This window comes from Melanerpes formicivorus, unplaced genomic scaffold (genome assembly GCF_026170545.1).
Source record: "Melanerpes formicivorus ecotype bairdi unplaced genomic scaffold, bMelFor1.0.p_v2 SCAF_87, whole genome shotgun sequence".
NCBI classification, from domain to species: Eukaryota; Metazoa; Chordata; class Aves; order Piciformes; family Picidae; genus Melanerpes; species Melanerpes formicivorus.
In genome coordinates, this window is record NW_027142439.1 from 1,502,202 (window position 1) to 1,522,086 (window position 19,885).

At 51.3% G+C, this 19,885-nt stretch overlaps 3 protein-coding genes and 1 long non-coding RNA gene across 5 annotated transcripts in view; 2 read left to right on the top strand and 2 right to left on the bottom strand.

Annotated features, from left to right (window-relative positions):
• SETDB2 (SET domain bifurcated histone lysine methyltransferase 2) overlaps window positions 1-19,885 on the bottom strand; it is a gene marked incomplete at its 5' end in the record, with an annotated part of 260,530 nt that overhangs the window by 219,904 nt on the left and 20,741 nt on the right.
• On the top strand, window positions 611-12,414 carry MED4 (mediator complex subunit 4). Its single transcript, XM_068165333.1, has 7 exons — window positions 611-773; window positions 3,363-3,429; window positions 5,121-5,291; window positions 6,803-6,860; window positions 8,754-8,840; window positions 9,644-9,775; window positions 11,635-12,414. Exons 1-7 carry the CDS (start codon window positions 667-669, stop codon window positions 11,805-11,807), a joined length of 795 nt encoding a protein of 264 aa, XP_068021434.1. The 5' UTR covers window positions 611-666; the 3' UTR covers window positions 11,808-12,414.
• NUDT15 (nudix hydrolase 15) lies at window positions 15,133-17,822 on the bottom strand. Its single transcript, XM_068165266.1, has 3 exons — window positions 17,535-17,822; window positions 17,197-17,387; window positions 15,133-15,753 (listed from the first exon to the last, which is right to left on the bottom strand). The coding sequence occupies exons 1-3, from the start codon at window positions 17,684-17,686 to the stop codon at window positions 15,608-15,610; spliced, it is 489 nt and encodes a 162-aa protein (XP_068021367.1). The 5' UTR covers window positions 17,687-17,822; the 3' UTR covers window positions 15,133-15,607.
• Window positions 17,316-19,343, top strand: LOC137454884 (uncharacterized). 2 transcript variants are annotated; one of them, XR_010990711.1, is made up of 3 exons: window positions 17,316-17,403; window positions 18,456-18,493; window positions 19,141-19,343. It is a non-coding gene; the product is annotated as an uncharacterized lncRNA (long non-coding RNA). The 2 variants fall into 2 exon arrangements; XR_010990710.1 differs by having other exon boundaries at window positions 17,360-17,563.

Here is a 19,885-nt window from a genome sequence, read left to right on the forward strand (position 1 = left end):
ACCTGGTTCGGTTCGGTTCTGTTCTATTCTATTCTATTCTATTCTATTCTATTCTATTCTATTCTATTCTATTCTATTCTATTCTATTCTATTCCTATCCCTATCCCATTCTAATTCTATTCCGGGGAATGGAAATACACTCCATAAGCAACAAGCTCCGATCCTTCTGCAAGTCCTCCCTGAGGAGGTCATGAGGTTTGTGGTGACAGGTTGGACTTGATGATCTTTGAGGTCCCTTCCAACCTTAGGAATACTGAGCTGCTTTTCAGGTAACAAGTTTAAAAACACCCTGACTTTTCTGAGCTGCAAAAGCCCAGCTGCCCTTGCAGACGCACACACATCCAGTCCCAGCGGGGCAGATGTGACCTCCTTTCCCTCCCGCCCGCAGCTCTGTTCAACGCGCATCCTTCGACTCCGCCCTTACTACCCGGCCCCACCCGGCTCCTCCGCCTCCCGGCCCGCTCCCGCCCCGCGGCGCGCCGCCGTCGAGCGTGGAGGGACAGGAACCGCCTTCGCGGCTGCCCATCCGCCCTGCGCATGCGCCCGCCGCAACTGGGCAGCCTTCGCTCGCACCTCCGCCGCTGGGGGCGCTGCTGCCCGCCCGCGCTTGGCGCCGTCGGCTCGGGGGGGGCCTGGTTCTCGTTGGGGCCCACGCCCGAGATCGTCATGGCGGCGGCGGCGGCGGCAGCAGCAGCAACCGGAGGTGGTGGAGAGCGGAGCAGCACTCGGGACCGGCTCCTGGCGGCGCTGGAGGATCTTGAGCTCTTGGCCAGGTACCGCACTCTGAGCCTCCACGCGCAGTGCCCGGATGGGAGCGCCACGGGCGGGCGCGGCGCTGGGGTGAGGGCGCTGGGCGCTGGAGGGGCGCGGAGGCGGCGGCGGGGCTGGCGAGGGCAGCGAGTGCCCCTGGGGGTCGGGCTGGGACCGATCGCTAGGTGGGCGGCGAGGCGGTAGAAGGGCCCGACCCGTGTGCATGCCTTTCCCCGGGCACTGTTGCCCTCCCCAGGCCAGCCGCTGCGGGGGACCCGGGTGGGAGAGCACCGGCAGCGCGGTATTTCCTGTTTTCAGAGCAGAAGGAGAGCTTTCCTTATTCTCCCCCTTTGCCTTTCTTGGTGCGCACCCGCATTTCGTGTGAAATGCACCCACGCGCGCTCCACTCCCCGGGTTCGGGCCGGTTATTAGTGCCTGGAAACGATGCTGTGGCGGTGAGGCATGGCTTCAGCCAGCCTGGTCCTTGCCTCTGTCGCTGTTAAACTCAGCCGAAGCAGGCTGCAGAACTCCTCTTTGGAGTGATAGAAATACATGCTCATATACCTAGTCATAGAATCATAGAATCAGCAAGGTTGGAAAAGACCTCAGAGATCATCAAGTCCAACCTATCACCCAGCACCTCATGCCTACGAGACCATGGCACCAAGTGCCACATCCAATCCCCTCTTGAACACCTCCAGGGATGGGGACTCCACCACCTCCCTGGGCAGCACATCCCAATGGCTAACAACTCTCTCTGTGAAGAATTTCTCCTCACCTCAACCCTAAACCTCCCCTGGTGCAGTTTGAGACTGTGTCCTCTTGTTCTGGTGCTGCTTGCCTGGGAGAAGAGACCAACCCCCACCTGGCTACAACCTCCCTTCAGGTAGCTGTAGAGAGCAATAAGGTCTCCCCTGAGCCTCCTCTTCTCCAGGCTAAGCAACCCCAGCTCCCTCAGCCTCTCCTCACAGGGCTGTGCTCCAGACCCCTCCCCAGCCTTGTTGCCCTTCTCTGGACACATTCAAGAGTCTCAACATCCTTCTTAAATTGAGTGGCCCAGAACTGGACACAGGACTTAAGGTGTGGCCTAACCAACGACAGTCTTCCACGACATCAGCCTTGATGGTGGTAGTTGACCTACTTAAAACACGCTTGCTCACTGCTGGACAGGTAGAATAAAGCTTTAGTGATGATGACAACTTTCTATGTTCTTTAATTGTTTTAAACCATTTTAGTGGTCAGGGGTGACTAAGAGACCTAGAATACTCACAGAATCACTAAGGTTGGAAGAGACCTAAAAGATCATCAAGTCCAACCTGTCAGCACAAACCCCATGACTAAACCATGGCGCCAAGTACCACATCCAATCCCCTCTTGAACACCTCCAGGGTTTTCCTGGTGAGGGGCTTTTCAGGCAGTTTGGAAAGTTCTTATTTTAAAGCTTTTGGTCCCACTGCTGTATCGGTTGTACATCCCCCTGGACCAAGCAGTGCTGTTCCAAAGACAGTATCTTCCATTAGGTATTTGTGCATAACATTGAACTGCTGTTCCTAGCTTTGAAAGCCAAGTGAAATTGCTGAATTTACAGAGAATAGAATAGAATTAACCAGGCTGGAAAAGGCCTTCGAGATCATTGAGTCCAACCTATCACCCAACACCTTCTAAGCAACTAAACCATGGCACCAAGTGCCTCATCCAGGCTCTTCTTAAACACCTCCAGTGATGGTGACTCCACCACCTCCCTGGGCAGCACATTCCAATGGCCAATCTCTCTTGCTGGGAAGCATCTCTTCCTAACATCCAGCCAAAACCTCCCCTGGCACAGCTTGAGACTGTGTCCTCTTGTTCTGGTGCTGGTTGCCTGGGAGAAGAGACCAACCCCCACCTGGCTACAACCTCCCTTCAGGTAGTTGTAGAGAGCAAGAAGGTCTCCCCTGAGCCTCCTCTTCTCCAGGCTAAGCAACCCCAGCTCCCTCAGCCTCTCCTCACAGGGCTGTTCTCCAGACCCCTCTCCAGCTTTGTTGCCCTTCTCTGGACACCTTCCAGCAACTCAACATCTTTCCTAACCTGAGGGGCCCAGAACTGGACACAGGACTCAAGGTGTGGCCTAACCAGTGCTGAGTCCAGGGGCAGAATGACCTCCCTGCTCCTGCTGGCCACACTGTTCCTGATGCAGGCCAGGATGCCATTGACCTCTTGGCCGCCTGGGCACACTGCAGGCTCATGTTCATCCTACCATCAACCAGCACCCCCAGGTCCCTCTCTGCCCTCTTGCCCCAAAGGCAGAAGAAGTAGGGTATGAAGGTATTTCCTTGTGCTTTTTCTTTCTGCCTCTGCTTATGTCTTAGGTGGTTCAGCAGAAACTTAGTGCACTTCACAAGTCCCAAGTGCACATCAGCACTTCAGAAGCTCAGATAAGAAAGAGGAGAACCTGCTGCAGTGTTGAAACTCTTGACAGAATTACTCTTAGCCCTGTCCTGTGGAATTATAACATACCCAAGTCTGTGAATAGATGTATAGTGCCCCCAGTTTGCTGAGCATTTGGGGATGAGTTGATGTGACTGAGAAGTAATGCTGCAGCAGATGGTGTAAACCCAGACTTCTCCTTTCAGGGAGCTAATTGAAATTTTGGCAATTTCAAGAAACCAGAAGATTCCACAACCAGGAGAGGAGAGCCAGGTGAGCTGCCTTTCTCAATTCTATTTCTTCAGCTGTCTGCAGTCCTTTGCTTAATTCTTTTCCTTTCCTTTTCTCTTGCTTGCTTGCATGCCCCCCCTGCAGAGGTATCCCTTCTCCACATGTTGGGGTTTGTTCATTTGTGTTATGCTTCATTGTTGACCTTCCCCCATTCAGGGGCCATTGGGTGATGAATAAAGGCATGAACCCTGTTGCTGTGTAGCAATGAGATTCCAGTAATGCAGAGAGTCTCAGAAGTCCTCCCAGAAGTCCTTTATTGCTGTGTTGGAGAATCCCTAGAATTACAGAGTCTCAGAGGCCCACTTACAGAAGTCTCAGGAGCCCTCAACAGAGGAAGCAGCTAACACAAGTCCAGAGCATATCCCTCACAGCATCCCTACACTGAAGCCCTAACTGAAGATCCTTGAGAAGCCCCAAACAACAGTGCCTACTGCTCAGAGTGGTTGGGGTTTATGCTTTTTGTTATCAATCCCTTAACCATTAAACCAAATCACATAGCTAAGTGAGGATCATTTCCCAGGGAGAGGTGCCAGCATGTCAGGGAGGTGGCTTCTGCAGCAGGCTCCAGTCCAAGGGTGCCAATGTGAGGGCATTGCTCTTGGCACAGATGGAATGGAATGGAATAAGATAGAATAGGATAGGATAGGATGGAATGGAATAGGATAGGATGGAATGGAATAGGATAGGATGGAATAGAATGGAACGGAATAGGATAGGATGGAATAGAATGGAATGGAATAGGATAGGATGGGATGGAACAGAATAGGATAGGATGGGATGGAATGGAATAGAATGGAATGGAATAGGATAGGATGGAATGGAATGGAATAGGATAGAATGGAATGGAATAGAATGGAATGGAATAGGATAGAATGGAACGGAATAGGATGGAATGGATTGGAATAGGATAGAATAGAATAGGATGGAATGGAATGGAATAGGATGGAATGGAATAGGATAGAATGGAATGGAACGGAATAGGATAGGATGGGATGGAATGGAATAGGATGGAATGGAATAGGATAGGATAGGATGGAATGGAATAGGATAGGATGGAATGGAATAGGATAGGATGGAATGCAATGCAATGCAATGGAAGAGACCTTCAAGATCATTGTGTCCAACCTATCATCCAACACCACCTAATCAACTAACCCATGGCACCAAGCACCCTATCAAGTCTCCTCCTGAACACCTCCAGTGATGGTGACTCCACCACCTCCCCAGGCAGCCCATTCCAATGGGCAATCACTCTCTTTGTGTAAAACTTCCTCTTAACCTCTATCCTAAACCTCCCCTGGCACAGCTTGAGACTGTGTCCTCTTGTTCTGGTGCTGGCTGCCTGGGAGAAGAGACCAACCCCTGCCTGGCTACAACCTCCCTTAAGGTAGTTGTAGAGAGCAGAGAGAGAATGCTACTGTTTTGCTCCATGCAGCATGCTAAGGAATAGGTCAGTTAAGGAATGATGCTCTCTGCACATGTCCAGCAGCTGCCCTCAGAGCAGTGGCTACAACACTCCACAGGCTGCAGACAACAGAGGAGGAAGTTTTGTTGTGTTTTTCACCCAAGCAGAAATAATTCTCTGGAAGCCAGTTGCTTTTCTTGGCAGCTCGATGGAGGGTGTGTGGTTATGCTAGCTGAATGAAACATTCTGCAAAACTCTTGCTCCACAGATCCTGGAACTGCTGATTCAGAGAGATGGAGAATTTCAGGAGCTGATGAAGCTGGCAGTTGATCAGGGGAAAATCCATCATGAAATGCAGCTGCTAGAAAAGGTGGTGGAAAAGCGAGACAGTGATATTCAGCAGCTGCAGAAACAGCTGAAAGAAGCAGAGCACATCCTGGTAGGTTCATGTGCTTTGGAGCCTCTGCTTCTGAAAAAGGTGGTTCTGGAGAATACTGGGTTAGTTTGGTAGGATTTCAGGATTTAAAACTTCATCAGAGCTTAGTGGGGTTTTGTTTGTGTGTTTGTTTGTTTGTTTTCAGTAGTCAGATCATAGGATCATAGAATCAATAAGGTTGGAAAAGACCTCAAAGATCATCAAGTCCAACCTGGATTGCCCATTGGAATGGGCTGCCTGGGGAGGTGGTGGAGTCACCATCCCTGGAGGTGTTCAGGAGGAGACTTGATGGGGTGCTTGGTTCCATGGCTTAGTTGATTAGGTGGTGTTGGATGATAGGTTGGAGACGATGATCTTGAAGGTCTCTTCCAACCTGGTTTATTCCATTCTCTTCCTCTTCTCTTCCTCTTCTCTTCCTCTTCTCTTCCTCTTCTCTTCCTCTTCTCTTCCTCTTCTCTTCCTCTTCTCTTCCTCTTCTCTTCCTCTTCTCTTCCTCTTCTCTTCCTCTTCTCTTCCTCTTCTCTTCCTCTTCTCTTCCTCTTCTCTTCCTCTTCTCTTCCTCTTCTCTTCCTCTTCTCTTCCTCTTCTCTTCCTCTTCTCTTCCTCTTCTCTTCCTCTTCTCTTCCTCTTCTCTTCCTCTTCTCTTCCTCTTCTCTTCCTCTTCTCTTCCTCTTCTCTTCCTCTTCTCTTCCTCTTCTCTTCCTCTTCTCTTCCTCTTCTCTTCCTCTTCTCTTCCTCTTCTCTTCCTCTTCTCTTCCTCTTCTCTTCCTCTTCTCTTCCTCTTCTCTTCCTCTTCTCTTCCTCTTCTCTTCCTCTTCTCTTCCTCTTCTCTTCCTCTTCTCTTCCTCTTCTCTTCCTCTTCTCTTCCTCTTCTCTTCCTCTTCTCTTCCTCACCCAACACCTCAGGACTAACTAAACCATGGCACCAAGTGCCACATCCAATTCCCTCTTGAACACCCCCAGGGATGGGGACTCCACCACCTCCCTGGGCAGCACATCCCAATGGCTAACAACTCTCTCTGTGAAGAATTTCTCCTCACCTCAACCCTAAACCTCCCCTGGCACAGCTTGAGACTGTGTCCTCTTGTTCTGGTGCTGGTTGCCTGCTTGACCAACCCCCACCTGGCTACAACCTCCCTTCAGGGAGTTGGAGACAGCAAGAAGGTCTCCTCTGAGCCTCCTCTTCTCCAGGCTAAACAACCCCAGCTCCCTCAGCCTCTCCTCACAGGGCTGTGCTCCTAGGGCCTCTCCCCAGCCTCGCTGCCCTTGGATAAAGTCATGGTATTCAGCTTTGGTTTATAATACTGATTTTCTTCCCAACCTACCTTATTTCTGTGTGTTTTGAAAATGTTCACTGACTAGGTTCTCTCTTAACATGCAGTTAAATGGAAGGGTTTATTTACAGAGCTGACTACATGTAGGACTTCACAAAGCAAAGATGCATTGAAGGTTTACTTTATTTTATTGGTGTTTGGTTTGGTTTTGTTGTTGTTGTTGTTGTTTTTTACCACTAGGCAACAGCTGTTTATCAAGCAAAGGAAAAGCTGAAATCAATTGAAAAGGCAAGAAAAGGTGAGTATCCATATATATATATATGTACACACTGTGGCTAGTGAGCTTGAATTCAGGTATTTTAGATAGTGTTGGGTGATAGGTTGGACTGGATGATCTCAAAGGTCTCTTCCAACCTGTTTTGTCCTCTTCCTCTTCCCTTCCCTCTTCCCTTCCCTCTTCCCTTCCCTCTTTCCCTTCCCTCTTTCCCTTCCCTCTTTCCCTTCCCTCTTTCCCTTCCCTCTTTCCCTTCCCTCTTTCCCTTCCCTCTTTCCCTTCCCTCTTTCCCTTCCCTCTTTCCCTTCCCTCTTTCCCTTCCCTCTTTCCCTTCCCTCTTTCCCTTCCCTCTTTCCCTTCCCTCTTTCCCTTCCCTCTTTCCCTTCCCTCTTTCCCTTCCCTCTTTCCCTTCCCTCTTTCCCTTCCCTCTTTCCCTTCCCTCTTTCCCTTCCCTCTTTCCCTTCCCTCTTTCCCTTCCCTCTTTCCCTTCCCTCTTTCCCTTCCCTCTTTCCCTTCCCTCTTTCCCTTCCCTCTTTCCCTTCCCTCTTTCCCTTCCCTCTTTCCCTTCCCTCTTTCCCTTCCCTCTTTCCCTTCCCTCTTTCCCTTCCCTCTTTCCCTTCCCTCTTTCCCTTCCCTCTTTCCCTTCCCTCTTTCCCTTCCCTCTTTCCCTTCCCTCTTTCCCTTCCCTCTTTCCCTTCCCTCTTTCCCTTCCCTCTTTCCCTTCCCCATTTCATTCTGCCATTGCAGATGTCAGATGCATTAGAGGTAAACTCTTTTAAATGGCCAGTTCATTATGAACCTCTAAGCATTTTCTCAAAGCCAGGAATTAATTCTTCGTGGCAAACATATCTTAATATGAAACTTGAATTGAAGTGTCTCAGTGCTCTTCTTGGATATAACAAATGACCTGAGTGCATCACTGACTTGTCTCAGTAGGTGTACTAAAGGAAGGGAGAGAGTGTTTGTGTACCTGCATGTTAGAGAATAGAATTAACCTTCAAGATGATTGAGTCCAACTTATCACCCAACACCATCTGATCAACTAAACCATGGCACCAAGTGCCTCATCCAGTCTCATCTTAAACACCTCCAGTGATGGTGACTCCACCACCTCCCTGGGCAGCACATTCCAATGGCCAATCTCTCTTGCTAGGAAGAACTTCTTCCTAACATCCATCCTGAACCTCCCCTGGCACAGCTTGAGACTGTGTCCTCTTGTTCTGGTGCTGGTTGCCTGGGAGAAGAGACCAACCCCCACCTGGCTACAGCCTCCCTTCAGGAAGTTGGAGACAGCAAGAAGGTCTCCCCTGAGCCTCCTCTTCTCCAGGCTAAGCAACCCCAGCTCCCTCAGCCTCTCCTCACAGGGCTGTGCTCCAGACCCCTCCCGAGCTTTGCTGCCCTTCTCTGGACACCTTCAAGTGTCTCAATGTCCTTCTTAAACTGAGGGGCTCAGAACTGGACACAGGACTCAAGGTGTGGCCTAACCAGTGCTGTGTCCAGGAGCACAATGACTTCCCTGCTCCTGCTGGCCACACTGTTCCTGATGCAGGCCAGGATGCCTTTGGCCTTGTTGGCCACCTGGGCATGATGCTGCCTCATGTTCAGCCAGCTCTCAACCAGTACCCCCAGCTCCCTTTCTGCCTGGCCTGTCAAGGACACTGCTTAAGAGATTGGTTTGGTTTTTTTCACAAGGTTGAAGAACTGTTGGCACTGAAGGTGTACTGAATTTGTGGCTGTGAATTCAGTTTGCTGCAAAGCACAGCCCAAGAATCCTCTAAGGGGCCATTCAATTTGAAGCATGCTCTTTGACTGAGGAAATTACATGCCCAGTGTTTAAGATCTCAGTCTCCAATACTGTGAAATAATGGAGTGATGCCTTTTCTTGAGACTACAGTGCTTTCTCTTCCATTCTTGCAGGTGCCATTTCCTCTGAAGAAATAATTAAATATGCCCACAGGATCAGTGCCAGCAATGCTGTGTGTGCCCCTCTGACATGGGTACCAGGTAACAAGCATGCTTAGGACAATAAGCTTTGCCTTATTTGTGAGTTTCTTTAATGGTAAAGCAGTGTCAGTACCCAGTCTCATGCAATCACAGAATGGGAGCCTTCAGAAGGCTCCTCTGGGGATTATCCAGTTCAACCTCTCTGCTAGAGCCCTAGAGGAGGCTGCACAGGGCTGTGTCAAGGCAGATTGGAAATAATCTCCAGAGAAGAGACCACCTTGACCACCTTCCTGTGCAGTCTGTTCAAGTGTTCTGTCACCTCCACGAAGTTTTGCCTTAGGTTCAGGTGAAACTTACTATCTTCCAGTTTGTGCCTGTCACCTCTTGTCCTGTTGCTGGGTGGCACTGAAAGGAGTCCAGCTCCATGCTCCTGACACTGCCCCTTTAGGTTACTTAGAATCCCAGCATCATTCAGGGTTGGAAGGGACCACAAGGATCATCTAGTTCCAACCCCCCCTGCCATGGGCAGGGACACCCCACACTACATCAGCCTGGCCACAGCCTCAGCCAGCCTGGGCTTAAACACCTCCAGGGATGGGGCCTCAACCACCTCCCTGGACAACCCATTCCAGGGCTTCACCACTCTCATGGGGAAGAACTTCCTCCTCACCTCCAGCCTCAATCTCCCCACCTCCAGCTTCATTCCATTCCCCCTAGTCCTAGCACTCCCTGAGATCCTGAGCAGTCCCTCCCCAGCCTTTTTGGAGGCCCCCTTCAGCTGCTGGAAAGCCACAATGAGGTCACCAGTCATTAGTTACAAACATGTCAGAAGCAATGCAGCAACCTGACTTTCTTTCTTGAAGGGGACCCCCGTAGGCCATACCCTACAGATCTGGAAATGAGGAGTGGTCTCTTGGGTCAGATGAATAACCCATCCACCAATGGAGTCAATGGGCATTTACCAGGGGATGCACTTGCAGCAGGCAGACTACCAGGTAAGACAAACAGTTTGGGTTTGCTTTTCATTATTCCTTGTACAGCCATAGCAGTTGTGCCTTTTCCTTAGCAAGGGCAAATCAGTGTTTAAATGCTGAGGCTGCTTAGCATGCAACTGCAACCTGGTTTGATAGTGGACTGCTTGCAGCATTGAAGCATGTCCCCAGAGTGTAAAACACTGGCTTACACCCTCAGCTGGTTCACATAAAGTTGGTTAACTTCACTCCAGGGTTGGCTGACTTCACTCCAGTTGGGATGAGACCACCTGGTGCTGTTGCTGGTCTTCCTAAAGTGGGCACAGATCTGGCATGGAATCATAGAAGGGTTTGGGTTGGAAGGCACCTCCAAAGGTCAAGAATAATGTGGAATAGAGGAGAGGAGAGTGGAATAGAGGAGAGGAGAGGAGAGTGGAATAGAGGAGAGGAGAGGAGAATAGAGGAGAGGAGAGGAGAATAGAGTCGAATAGAATAGAGTAGAATAGAATAGAATAGGTTGGAAGAGACCTTCAAGATCATTGTGTCCAACCCATCAACCAATCCAACCCACCTAAACAACTAACCCATGGCACCAAGCACCCCATCAAGTCTCCTCCTGAACACCTCCAGTGATGCTGACTCCACCACCTCCCCAGGCAGCCCATCTTTGCATCTGCTGGTGGGTTGGATTTGTAAGCTAGGTAAAGTATCTGGTGTTGGGGGATTGAGACTGTAGTTCATACCTGGAATCTTGGATGTCTGCAGGCTCAAAGATCACAACCTAGTGTTTGTGTTGGCTGTTGATTCGGAGTTAGGCAGCACCTGAGTAAGTGCACCATGCATGACCTCTTGCTTAGACAATGTCCTCTCATTCTATACCCTGGGCTGCCCAGGGAGGTGGTGGAGTCACCATCACTGGAGGTGCTTAAGGAGAGACTGGATGATTAACCAGTTTGGAAAAGACGTTTGAGACCATCGAGTCCAACCTCTCACCCAACACCATCTAATCAACTAAACCATGGCACCAAGCACCCCATCCAGGCTCTTCCTAAACACCTCCAGTGATGGTGACTCCACCACCTCCCTGGGCAGCACATTCCAATGGCCAATCTCTCTTGCTGGGAAGAATTTCTTCCTAATACCGAGCCTAAACCTCCCCTGGCACAGCTTGAGACTGTGTCTTCTTGTTCTGGTGCTGCTTGCCTGGGAGAAGAGACCAACCCCCACCTGGCTACAACCTCCCTTCAGGGAGTTGTAGAGAGCAAGAAAGTCTCCCCTGAGCCTCCTCTTCTCCAGGCTAAGCAACCCCAGCCCCCTCAGCCTCTCCTCACAGGGCTGTGTGCCAGACCCCTCCCCAGCTTTGTTGCCCTTCTCTGGACACCTTCCAGCAACTCAACATCTTTCCTAACCTGAGGGCCCCAGAACTGGACACAGGACTCAAGGTGTGGCCTAAGCAGTGCCATGTACAGGGGCAGAATAAGTTCCCTGCTCCTGCTGGCCACACTGTTCCTCATGCAGGCCAGGATGCCATTGGCCTTCTTGGCCTCCTGGGCACACTGCTGGCTCATGTTCAGCCTACTATCAACCAGCACCCCCATGTCCCTCTCTGCCTGGGGGCTCTCCAGCCACTCTGACCCCAGCCTGTAGCACTGCATGGGGTTGCTGTGGCCAATGTGCAGAACCTGGCACTTGGATGTGTCCAATCTCATGCCCTTGGACTCTGCCCATCTGTCCAGCCTGTCGAGGTCTCATCTGTTGGTTTCATCTGTCCATAATTCAGAGATAATTTAAGCTTTGTTCTCATGGTAAGTTGGCATTCTGGATGACCTCTAGCATTTGTTGCTGCACACAGTTGATGGTTGCTTATGCCTCTTCCCTTCCAGATGTGCTGGCTCCTCAGTACCCTTGGCAGTCAAGTGATATGTCAATGAACATGCTACCTCCTAATCACAGCAATGACTTCATGCTGGAACCTCCAGGACACAACAAAGAGAATGAGGATGATGTAGAAGTGATGTCAACAGACTCCTCCAGCAGCAGCAGTGACTCAGACTAGGTACAAGAGGAGACAGTATCCCTGGTAGACCTTTCCTGTGGTGAAGGTGGGTTGGATGCTGTTCATCACAAACTGCAAGGCCCTTTCGTTAGGCTGGCAGCCCTGTGCAGGGAGAAGGTCACTGCTGGCTCAGAAGGAGGCTGACATTTGAAACAGAGGACTCCAGAATGACCTTTTTTCCCCCTTTTTGCCCTTAAGCTGTTCAAGTGAAATGACTGGGAGCTTTCTGCTGGAGGAGAGATGTCACTTTCCAGTGATGATGCACATGTGTGAATGTCTGTGTTGGCAAGAGGGGTGTGTGTGTGTATATTTACTACACATTAGATGATGAAAGTTCCTGGTTGAAAAGGTGTAAGGGGAATCCCCTTGATGTTTGTTAGTAACTTCACTCTTCTGATGATAGCCTTTTCTATGGCACAGCGACCAGACAGGACATCTGTCATTCTGATACTACTTCTTGTTGTTGTTACTGCCTCAATCCATGTTCTTGGCCACCTTGTGCCAGCTGAGAACAAGAATGTGGCAACAACCTGTAGGGAAAGTGGTTTGTAATTGTTGTACTATAATAGTGAAGGGTTTGTCATAAATAAATGCAGCTTTGGTGTAACTTCAGGCTTCATTTTGCCCACTCAAATCCTAGAGGGGTTACTGAGTCACTGCAGTACTCAGCACCTTTTATAGAGTCATAGAATCAGTCAGGGTTGGAAGGGACCACAAAGATCAGCTAGTTTCAACCCCCCTGCCATGGGCAGGGACACCCCACACTACATCAGCCTGGCCACAGCCTCAGCCAGCCTGGGCTTAAACACCTCCAGGGACAGGGCCTCAACCACCTCCCTGGACAACCCATTCCAGGGCTTCACCACTCTCATGGGGAAGAACTTCCTCCTCACCTCCAGCCTCAATCTCCCCACCTCCAGCTTCATTCCATTCCCCCTAGTCCTAGCACTCCCTGACATCCTCAGCAGTCCCTCCCCAGCCTTCCTGTAGCCCCCTTCAGATATTGGAAGGCCACAATGAGGTCACCTGGGAGCCTTCTCTTCTGCAGACTGAACAGCCCCAACTCCTTCAGTCTGTCCTCACAGGAGAGGTGCTCCAGCCCTCTGCTCATCCTCCTGGCCCTTCTCTGGACACCTTCCAGCACCTCCACATCCCTCTTGGAATAGGGGCTCCAGAACTGGAGGCAGGACTCCAGGTGGGGTCTCACCAGAGCTGAGCAGAGGGGGAGAATCACCTCCCTTGCCCTGCTGGCCACACTTCTCCTGATGCAGCCCAGGATCTGATTGGCTTTCTGGGCTGCAAGTGCACACTGAGAGCTCCTGGTGAGCTTCTCCTCCCCCAGCACCCCCAAGTCTCTTTCCTCAGGGCTGCTTTCCAGCCAGTCCCTGCCCAGCCTGGATTTGTGCCTGGGATTGCCTCCACCCAGCTGCAGGACCCTGCCCTTGGTCTTGTTGAACCTCCTGAGCTTGGCTTGTGCCCACCTCTCAAGACAAGTCAGATCCTTCCTCATGTGCTCAGACTATCTTTCAGATACTGCTGTCAGAAATATTGATAGATATGACCAACATCTTTACAAGTCCTATAAGGAAATTAGAAGATCACTTAATATAGGACCATAGAATTAACCAGGTTGGAAAAGACCTTTGAGATCATTGAGTCCAACCTATCATCCAACACCATCTAATAAACTAAACCATGGCACCAAGTGCCTCATCCAGGCTCTTCCTAAACCCCTCCAGTGATGGTGACTCCACCACCTCCCTGGGCAGCACATTCCAATGGCCAATCTCTCTTGCTGGGAAGAATTGCTTCCTAACATTCAGCCTAAACCTCCCCTGGTGCAGTCTGAGACTGTGTCCTCTTGTTCTGGTGCTGGTTGCCTGGGAGAAGAGACCAACCTCTGCCTGTCTACAACCTCCCTTCAGGGAGTTGCAGGCTGCAAGAAGGTCTCCCCTGAGCTTCCTCTTCTCCAGGCTAAGCAACCCCAGCTCCCTCAGCCTCTCCTCACAGGGCTGTGCTCCAGACCCCTCCCCAGCTTTGTTGCCCTTCTCTGGACACCTTCCAGCAACTCAATGTGTAGAGAGGAAAATTTCTCATTTAGTAAAAGTACCAACAATGAAAGCAAAGGTAACATCGAGTGGGCAGGACTGAGACTTAGCAGTTAGAAAGTACTGAGCATCACATTTCCTAGGGAGGAAAAACTATAAATGTATGACATGCACAAGCCAAGCTCTTTCTGTTAGCATTCCTGACAGCTGCTTGCAGCCATGTGCTGTAGTTGTTTAATCAGTGTGCTTAGGAAAGATACAGAGAGCCTGGCATAGGGAAGCACTGTTTGTGTGTCCTCATTTTAGTCACTACCTGTGTATTTACCACAGATAACAATGAATATAACCATCAATGGTAACAAAATACCTATTGCATGACAAACTGCTTTACTCTGACCTTGTTTTTCCCCCATCAGGAGCTAGATTGAAAATTGAACTAAATCATGTTAATGATTTCTTCTCCCCTCCCTCCCTCCCCCCTTCATTATTCTTTGGGACAGATGGGCAGGACATCTGTCAGCTCTTCTTTGCAGCCTCTTTGTTGACAGCTAAATGGAATCGTTTTCAGTGGGCAGGAGGTTGCTTTCAGGAAGCAAGCCTCAGTTTTTCTAAGCAAAATAAAAGCTCTCTAGAAAGGTAAGAGTAGTGAAGGAATTGACAGTGATGTTTCCAGAGAAGGGCAAAGAAGTTGGTGAGGGGTTTGAAACACAGCCCTGTGAGGAGAGGCTGAGGGAGCTGGGGTTGCTTAGCCTGGAGAAGAGGAGGCTCAGGGGTGACCTTATTGCTCTCTACAACTACCTGAAGGGAGGTTGTAGACAGGCAGAGGTTGGTCTCTTCTCCCAGGCAGCCAGTACCAGAACAAGAGGACACAGTCTCAGGCTGTGCCAGGGGAGGTTCAGGTTGGATGTTAGGAAGAAGTTCTATACAGAGAGAGTGATTGCCCATTGGAATGGGCTGCCTGGGGAGGTGGTGGAGTCACCATCACTGGAGGTGTTCAGGAGGAGAATTGATGGGGTGCTTGGTGCCATGGGTTAGTTGTTTAGGTGGTGTTGGATGATAGGTTGGACACAATGATCTCCTTTAGAATAAACCACCTTTATTAGAATAAACCAAACCAGGTTGGAAGAGACCTTCAAGATCATCGTGTCCAACCCATCAACCAATCCAACCCACCCAAAGCTAACCCATGGCACCAAGCACCCCATCAAGTCTCCTCCTGAACACCTTCAATGACGGCGACTCCACCACCTCCCCAGGCAGCCCATTCCAATGGGCAATCACTCTCTCTGTGTACAACTTCTTCCTAACATCCAACCTGAACCTCCCCTGGCGCAGCCTGAGACTGTGTCCTCTTGTTCTGGTACTGGGAAACTAGTCGCCCAACCTGGTTTGGTTTATTCTAAACAAATTGGTTTCTCCTGGGTCTGATGCTGCAGCTGTTTGTGAGTAAGCCAAGCCTCTCAGACTGGTTCTGACTTTTCAAAGGTCTGGTGTTCCCCATTAACCAGATAAAACACTAGTAAGGGTTTCCTATAAAGCAAAGCATTGACTGTTAACTGCCTGGGCCAGAAATAGTTCTGTAAGAGAAGACAAACATCATGTGAAAAATGGGACTGATGCTTGCATGTTCTGTCTGGCTTTGGAAGGGGTAACATTGTCACATGGGCAGAGGCAGCACAGTGCATTCTTCTCTCTTTTACACCAAAGAAGCAGGTCTGTCCTTTGCTACAATAATGTATGACTGGGTTTCTGTCAGCCTAGTTGGTGACTTCCTGTGTAGCCCTTCAGGTGATCCAGCTCTTCTGTAAAGGGATTGTAACCTTGCTCCCTTAGACAGCGTAAGGCCCAGAACAGCTGATCTGCTGGAGGAAACTCATCCCAGTTCACCCATTCCCAACCTGCAGGGAAAGAAGAGGGAGGAAAATAAAAGCCAAAACAGACTACAGAATCAATCACAAAACAGTTCTACCTCTGCAGGTCTGGTTGGACCTGCACAAAGTTGTGTACACAGTTGCTTTTAATTCATTACTTTCCCACATGAAGCCCTGACCCTGCCAGCAGGCTGAGGGGTTTTGTGGATCTGCAGAGTAGAATAGACTTAACCAGGCTGGAAAAGACCTCAGAGCTCGAGTCCAACCTATCACCCAACACCATCTGATCAACTAAACCATGGCACCAAGCACCCCATCCAGTCTCTTCCTAAACACCTCCAGTGATGGTGACTCCACCACCTCCCTGGGCAGCACATTCCAATAGGCAATCTCTCTGTGAAGAATTTCTTCCTAAAACCCAGCCTAAACCTCCCCTGGCACAGCTTGAGGCTGTGTCCTCTTGTTCTGGTGCTGGTTGCATGGGAGAAGAGACCAACCCCCACCTGGTTACAGCCTCCCTTCAGGGAGTTGGAGAGAGCAAGAAGGTCTCCCCTGAGCCTCCTCTTCTCCAGGCTAAGCAACCCCAGCTCCCTCAGCCTCTCCTCACAGAGCTGTGCTCCAGACCCCTCCCCAGCTTTGTTGCCCTTCTCTGGACACCTTCCAGCACCTCAACATCTTTCCTAAACTGAGGGGCCCAGAACTGGACACAGGACTCAAGGTGTGGCCTAACCAGTGCAGTGTACAGGGGCACAATGACTTCCCTGCTCCTGCTGGCCACACTGTTCCTTAATCAGACCAGGATGCCATTGTACTTCTTGGCCACCTGGGCACACTGCAGGCTCATGTTCAGCCTACCATCAACCAGTACCCCCAGGTCCCTCTCTGCCTGGCTGCTCTCAGCCACTGTGACCCCAGCCTGTAGCACTGCCTGGGGTTGTTGTGGCCAATGTGCAGCACCTGGCACTTGGATGTGTTCAATCTCCTGCCCTTGGCCTCTGCCCATCTGTCCAGCCTGGCAAGGTCTCCCTGCAGAGCCTCTCTACCCTCCAGCAGATCAACTCCTGCCCCCAGCTTGGTGTCATCTGCAAATTTACTGCTGATGGACTCAATGCCCTCATCCAGATCATCAATAAAGATATTAAAGAGCACAGGGCCCAGCACTGATCCCTGGGGGACTCCAGCTGGCTGTGGCACCATTCACCACCACTCTCTGGGCTAAGCCTCCAGCCAGTTCCTAACCCAGCTCAGAGTTGCTGCTGTCCAAGGCAGGGGCTGACAGCTTGGCCAGGAGTTTGCTGTGGGGGATGGTGGCCAAGGCCTTGCTGGAGTGCAGCGGGTGCAGGGATCTGTCCACTGAAGGCCCCTGTAGCCGGTCTCGGTAGCCGCCCCCTGCGCCCCCCGTGTGCGGCAGGAATGGGAAGCGTGAGGCAAAGCCCCGCCCCGCGCTCCGGCCAGGCCCCGCCCCCTCACCTTCGTTCTTCTCGGGCTCGAGGTTGCGCGGCTCCGCCCCCGGCTCCGCCTCGCCCTTCATCAGGACGGTGACGTAGTGGTAGCGCGCGGCGGCGCAGCTTGAGTTGACCGTGGAGGCGAAGCGCACGTTGTGCAGGCGCAGCGCCGCCTCCTCCAGCGTCTCCCGCTCGGCACACTCCGCCAGGCTCTCCCTGCGGGCGAGAGAAGGTACGGCCGCCTCAGCAGCGGACCAGGGAAGCGGAGGGGCAGCTCGGAGCGGGCAGTCCGGAGCGGTCAGCCGGCTCTCCGTTATGCGCGCCTCCGGGGGCCGCGAAGAGGGGAGGGCTCAGGGCTCGTACCCGAACTCCAGGTGGCCTCCGGGGAGCTGGTAGGTGCCGCCTCCCACCGGGCCTTTCCTCTTGCCCAGGAGGACGCAGTTGGGGTGCGCGGAGCTGGTGATCACCACCCCTACGCCGATTCCGGGCCGCGGGGGCTGCGCCGTCTCGCCCATGACAGCCGCGTGTGCTCGGGGGGCGCTCCGCCGGGGTCAGACCCGGAGGCCGGCGGCGGGCGGGGGGCGGCTCCTCCAATCAGGGCGGATGTGGGGAGGCCGTTGCCCGGGAGGTGCTTGGGGTCGGTGCTGAGAGTGCGCGAGGTGCGCCGCACGTGGTGATGGCGTCATTGAGGGGCGGGGCCCTGGGCGCCCCGGCCCCGCCACCCTCCCGTGGGGACCCGGCGCGGCGCCGCGCGGCTCGGCTCCCCTCGCCCCCTGCCCAGTGAACCGGCACAGCCGGCGCGTGAGGAGGCTCTGGGCCCGGCGTGGGTGTTGGAAGGGACCTCTGGAGGTCATCTAAGTCCACCCCTGCCTGCTAATGCTGTATCAGCAAGAGCAGGTCAGCCAGGATTGCTTCCGGGCACACTTGGAAGCAGACTCCACAACTCCTCTTAGCATCTTGCCCCATGGCTCCAGCACCCTCACAGGAATAAAGCCTTCTGTTTAGGGGGTACCTCCGGAGCTCTTCTTAGTGTCCATTGCCCCTTTTCCTGTCACAGCATCACTGAAAAGAGTTTGGCCTTGTCCTCTTGATAAAGTAGTATTTGATTTTAAAGAGTTTGAAGTAGCCTTTTTTGGGGGGTGAGCTTTTGAAATCCACTTTTATGCAGGTTTATGTATTGAATTGATTCATCTTGTGGCTTTGGTCATGAAGATGAAGAGGACTGTTGGATGAAAATAAACCATGCTTGGTTGACTGAATCTGTCTTAACTGGTTTCACTTTAGGCTTCATTTAGGACATGGGTGTGCAGTATCAAGTAAAGGTATGTGAGTATTTGTTATTCTTCCCCTGATTCCAGGGCCATTGGGTGATGAATGAAGGCACAAACCCATTTCATAGTCTCATAGTATCAATCAGGGTTGGAAGGGACCACAAGGATCATCTAGTTCCAACCCCCCTGCCATGGGCAGGGACACCCCACACTACATCAGCCTGGCCACAGCCTCATCCAGCCTGGCCTTAAACACCTCCAGGGACAGGGCCCCAACCACCTCCCTGGACAACCCATTCCAGGGCTTCACCACTCTCATGGGGAAGAACTTCCTCCTCACCTCCAGCCTGAATCTCCCCACCTCCAGCTTCATTCCATTCCCCCTAGTCCTATTCCTGTGTAGCAATGAGATGCCAGAAATGCAGAGAGCAGAGAATCTCAGAAGTCCTTTATTGCTGCATTGTAGAAACCCTAGAATGAGAGAGTCTCAGAGACCCACTTACAGAAGTCCTGGAAGCCCTTAGCAGGTGAAGCAGCAAAGAGAAGTCCTGAGCATATCCCTCACAGCATTCCTATGCCAGGTGGGGGTTGGTCTCTTCTCCCAGGCAGGTGATTAGGAGAGGTTGATGATCTATGGCTTTCTTACATGAGGCAGTATAATTCCATGACTGATATTATTCCTTTTCTCTCTCCTCAAGCCTGCTCATCTGCATGAGCTGGCCCAGGCAGGATGCAGGAACAACCACAAAGCCACAGATGAAGTGCAGAGTACATTTATGTTTGTTACCTGGCCAACTGTGGGATCCCCAGAGCAGCCCCCAGGTAGAGGCACACAAGAGTGGATGCAGACTCATGGAGCAGGTTTGGTGATCTAGCATGGACCAACTGGTTGCCTGGGAGAAGAGACCAACCCCCACCTGGCTACAACCTCCCTTCAGGTAGTTGTGGACAGCAAGAAGGTCTCCCCTGAGCCTCCTCTATGATTCTATGAAAAGCAATAGAACAAATTAGAGGTGTGCTCTGGTGAGGGAGTTCTGCTTTCTTTGTTGCTTGATAATTTTTTCTTTGCTCTGCTGTATACAGACACGAGATTGCGTCATCAGAATGAGTGTAGACTATCATAGAATCAATAAGGATGGAAAAGACCTCAGAGATCATGAAGTCCAACCTAGCACCCAACACCTCAGGAATAACTAAACCATGGCTTCAAATGCCACATCCAATCTTGTCTTGAGTGGCTCCAGTGATGGTGACTCCACCACCTCCCTGGGCAGCACATCCCAATGGCCAATCTCTCTTTCTGTGATGAACTTCTCACCTCAAACTTAGCTCTGAAAGTAGAACTGTGGATGTTTTAATTGAAATATATGGATCAAACCAAAGTCCTCCACAGAAAGGATATAGGAATTGTTTCCCCTTTAATTCTCTATTCATATTATTTGC

Coding starts and splice junctions, on each gene's coding strand:
- MED4 (XM_068165333.1), top strand. CDS start 667: ATGGCGGCGGCGGCGGCGGCAGCAGCAGCAACCGGAGGTGGTGGAGAG. Junction 5,292..6,802: donor AAGAAGCAGAGCACATCCTG/GTAGGTTCATGT, acceptor TTTTACCACTAG/GCAACAGCTGTTTATCAAGC. Junction 9,776..11,634: donor TGCAGCAGGCAGACTACCAG/GTAAGACAAACA, acceptor CTTCCCTTCCAG/ATGTGCTGGCTCCTCAGTAC.
- NUDT15 (XM_068165266.1), bottom strand. CDS start 17,686: ATGGGCGAGACGGCGCAGCCCCCGCGGCCCGGAATCGGCGTAGGGGTG. Junction 17,388..17,534: donor GGAGGCCACCTGGAGTTCGG/GTACGAGCCCTG, acceptor TCTCGCCCGCAG/GGAGAGCCTGGCGGAGTGTG. Junction 15,754..17,196: donor CGAGCCCGAGAAGAACGAAG/GTGAGGGGGCGG, acceptor CTTTCCCTGCAG/GTTGGGAATGGGTGAACTGG.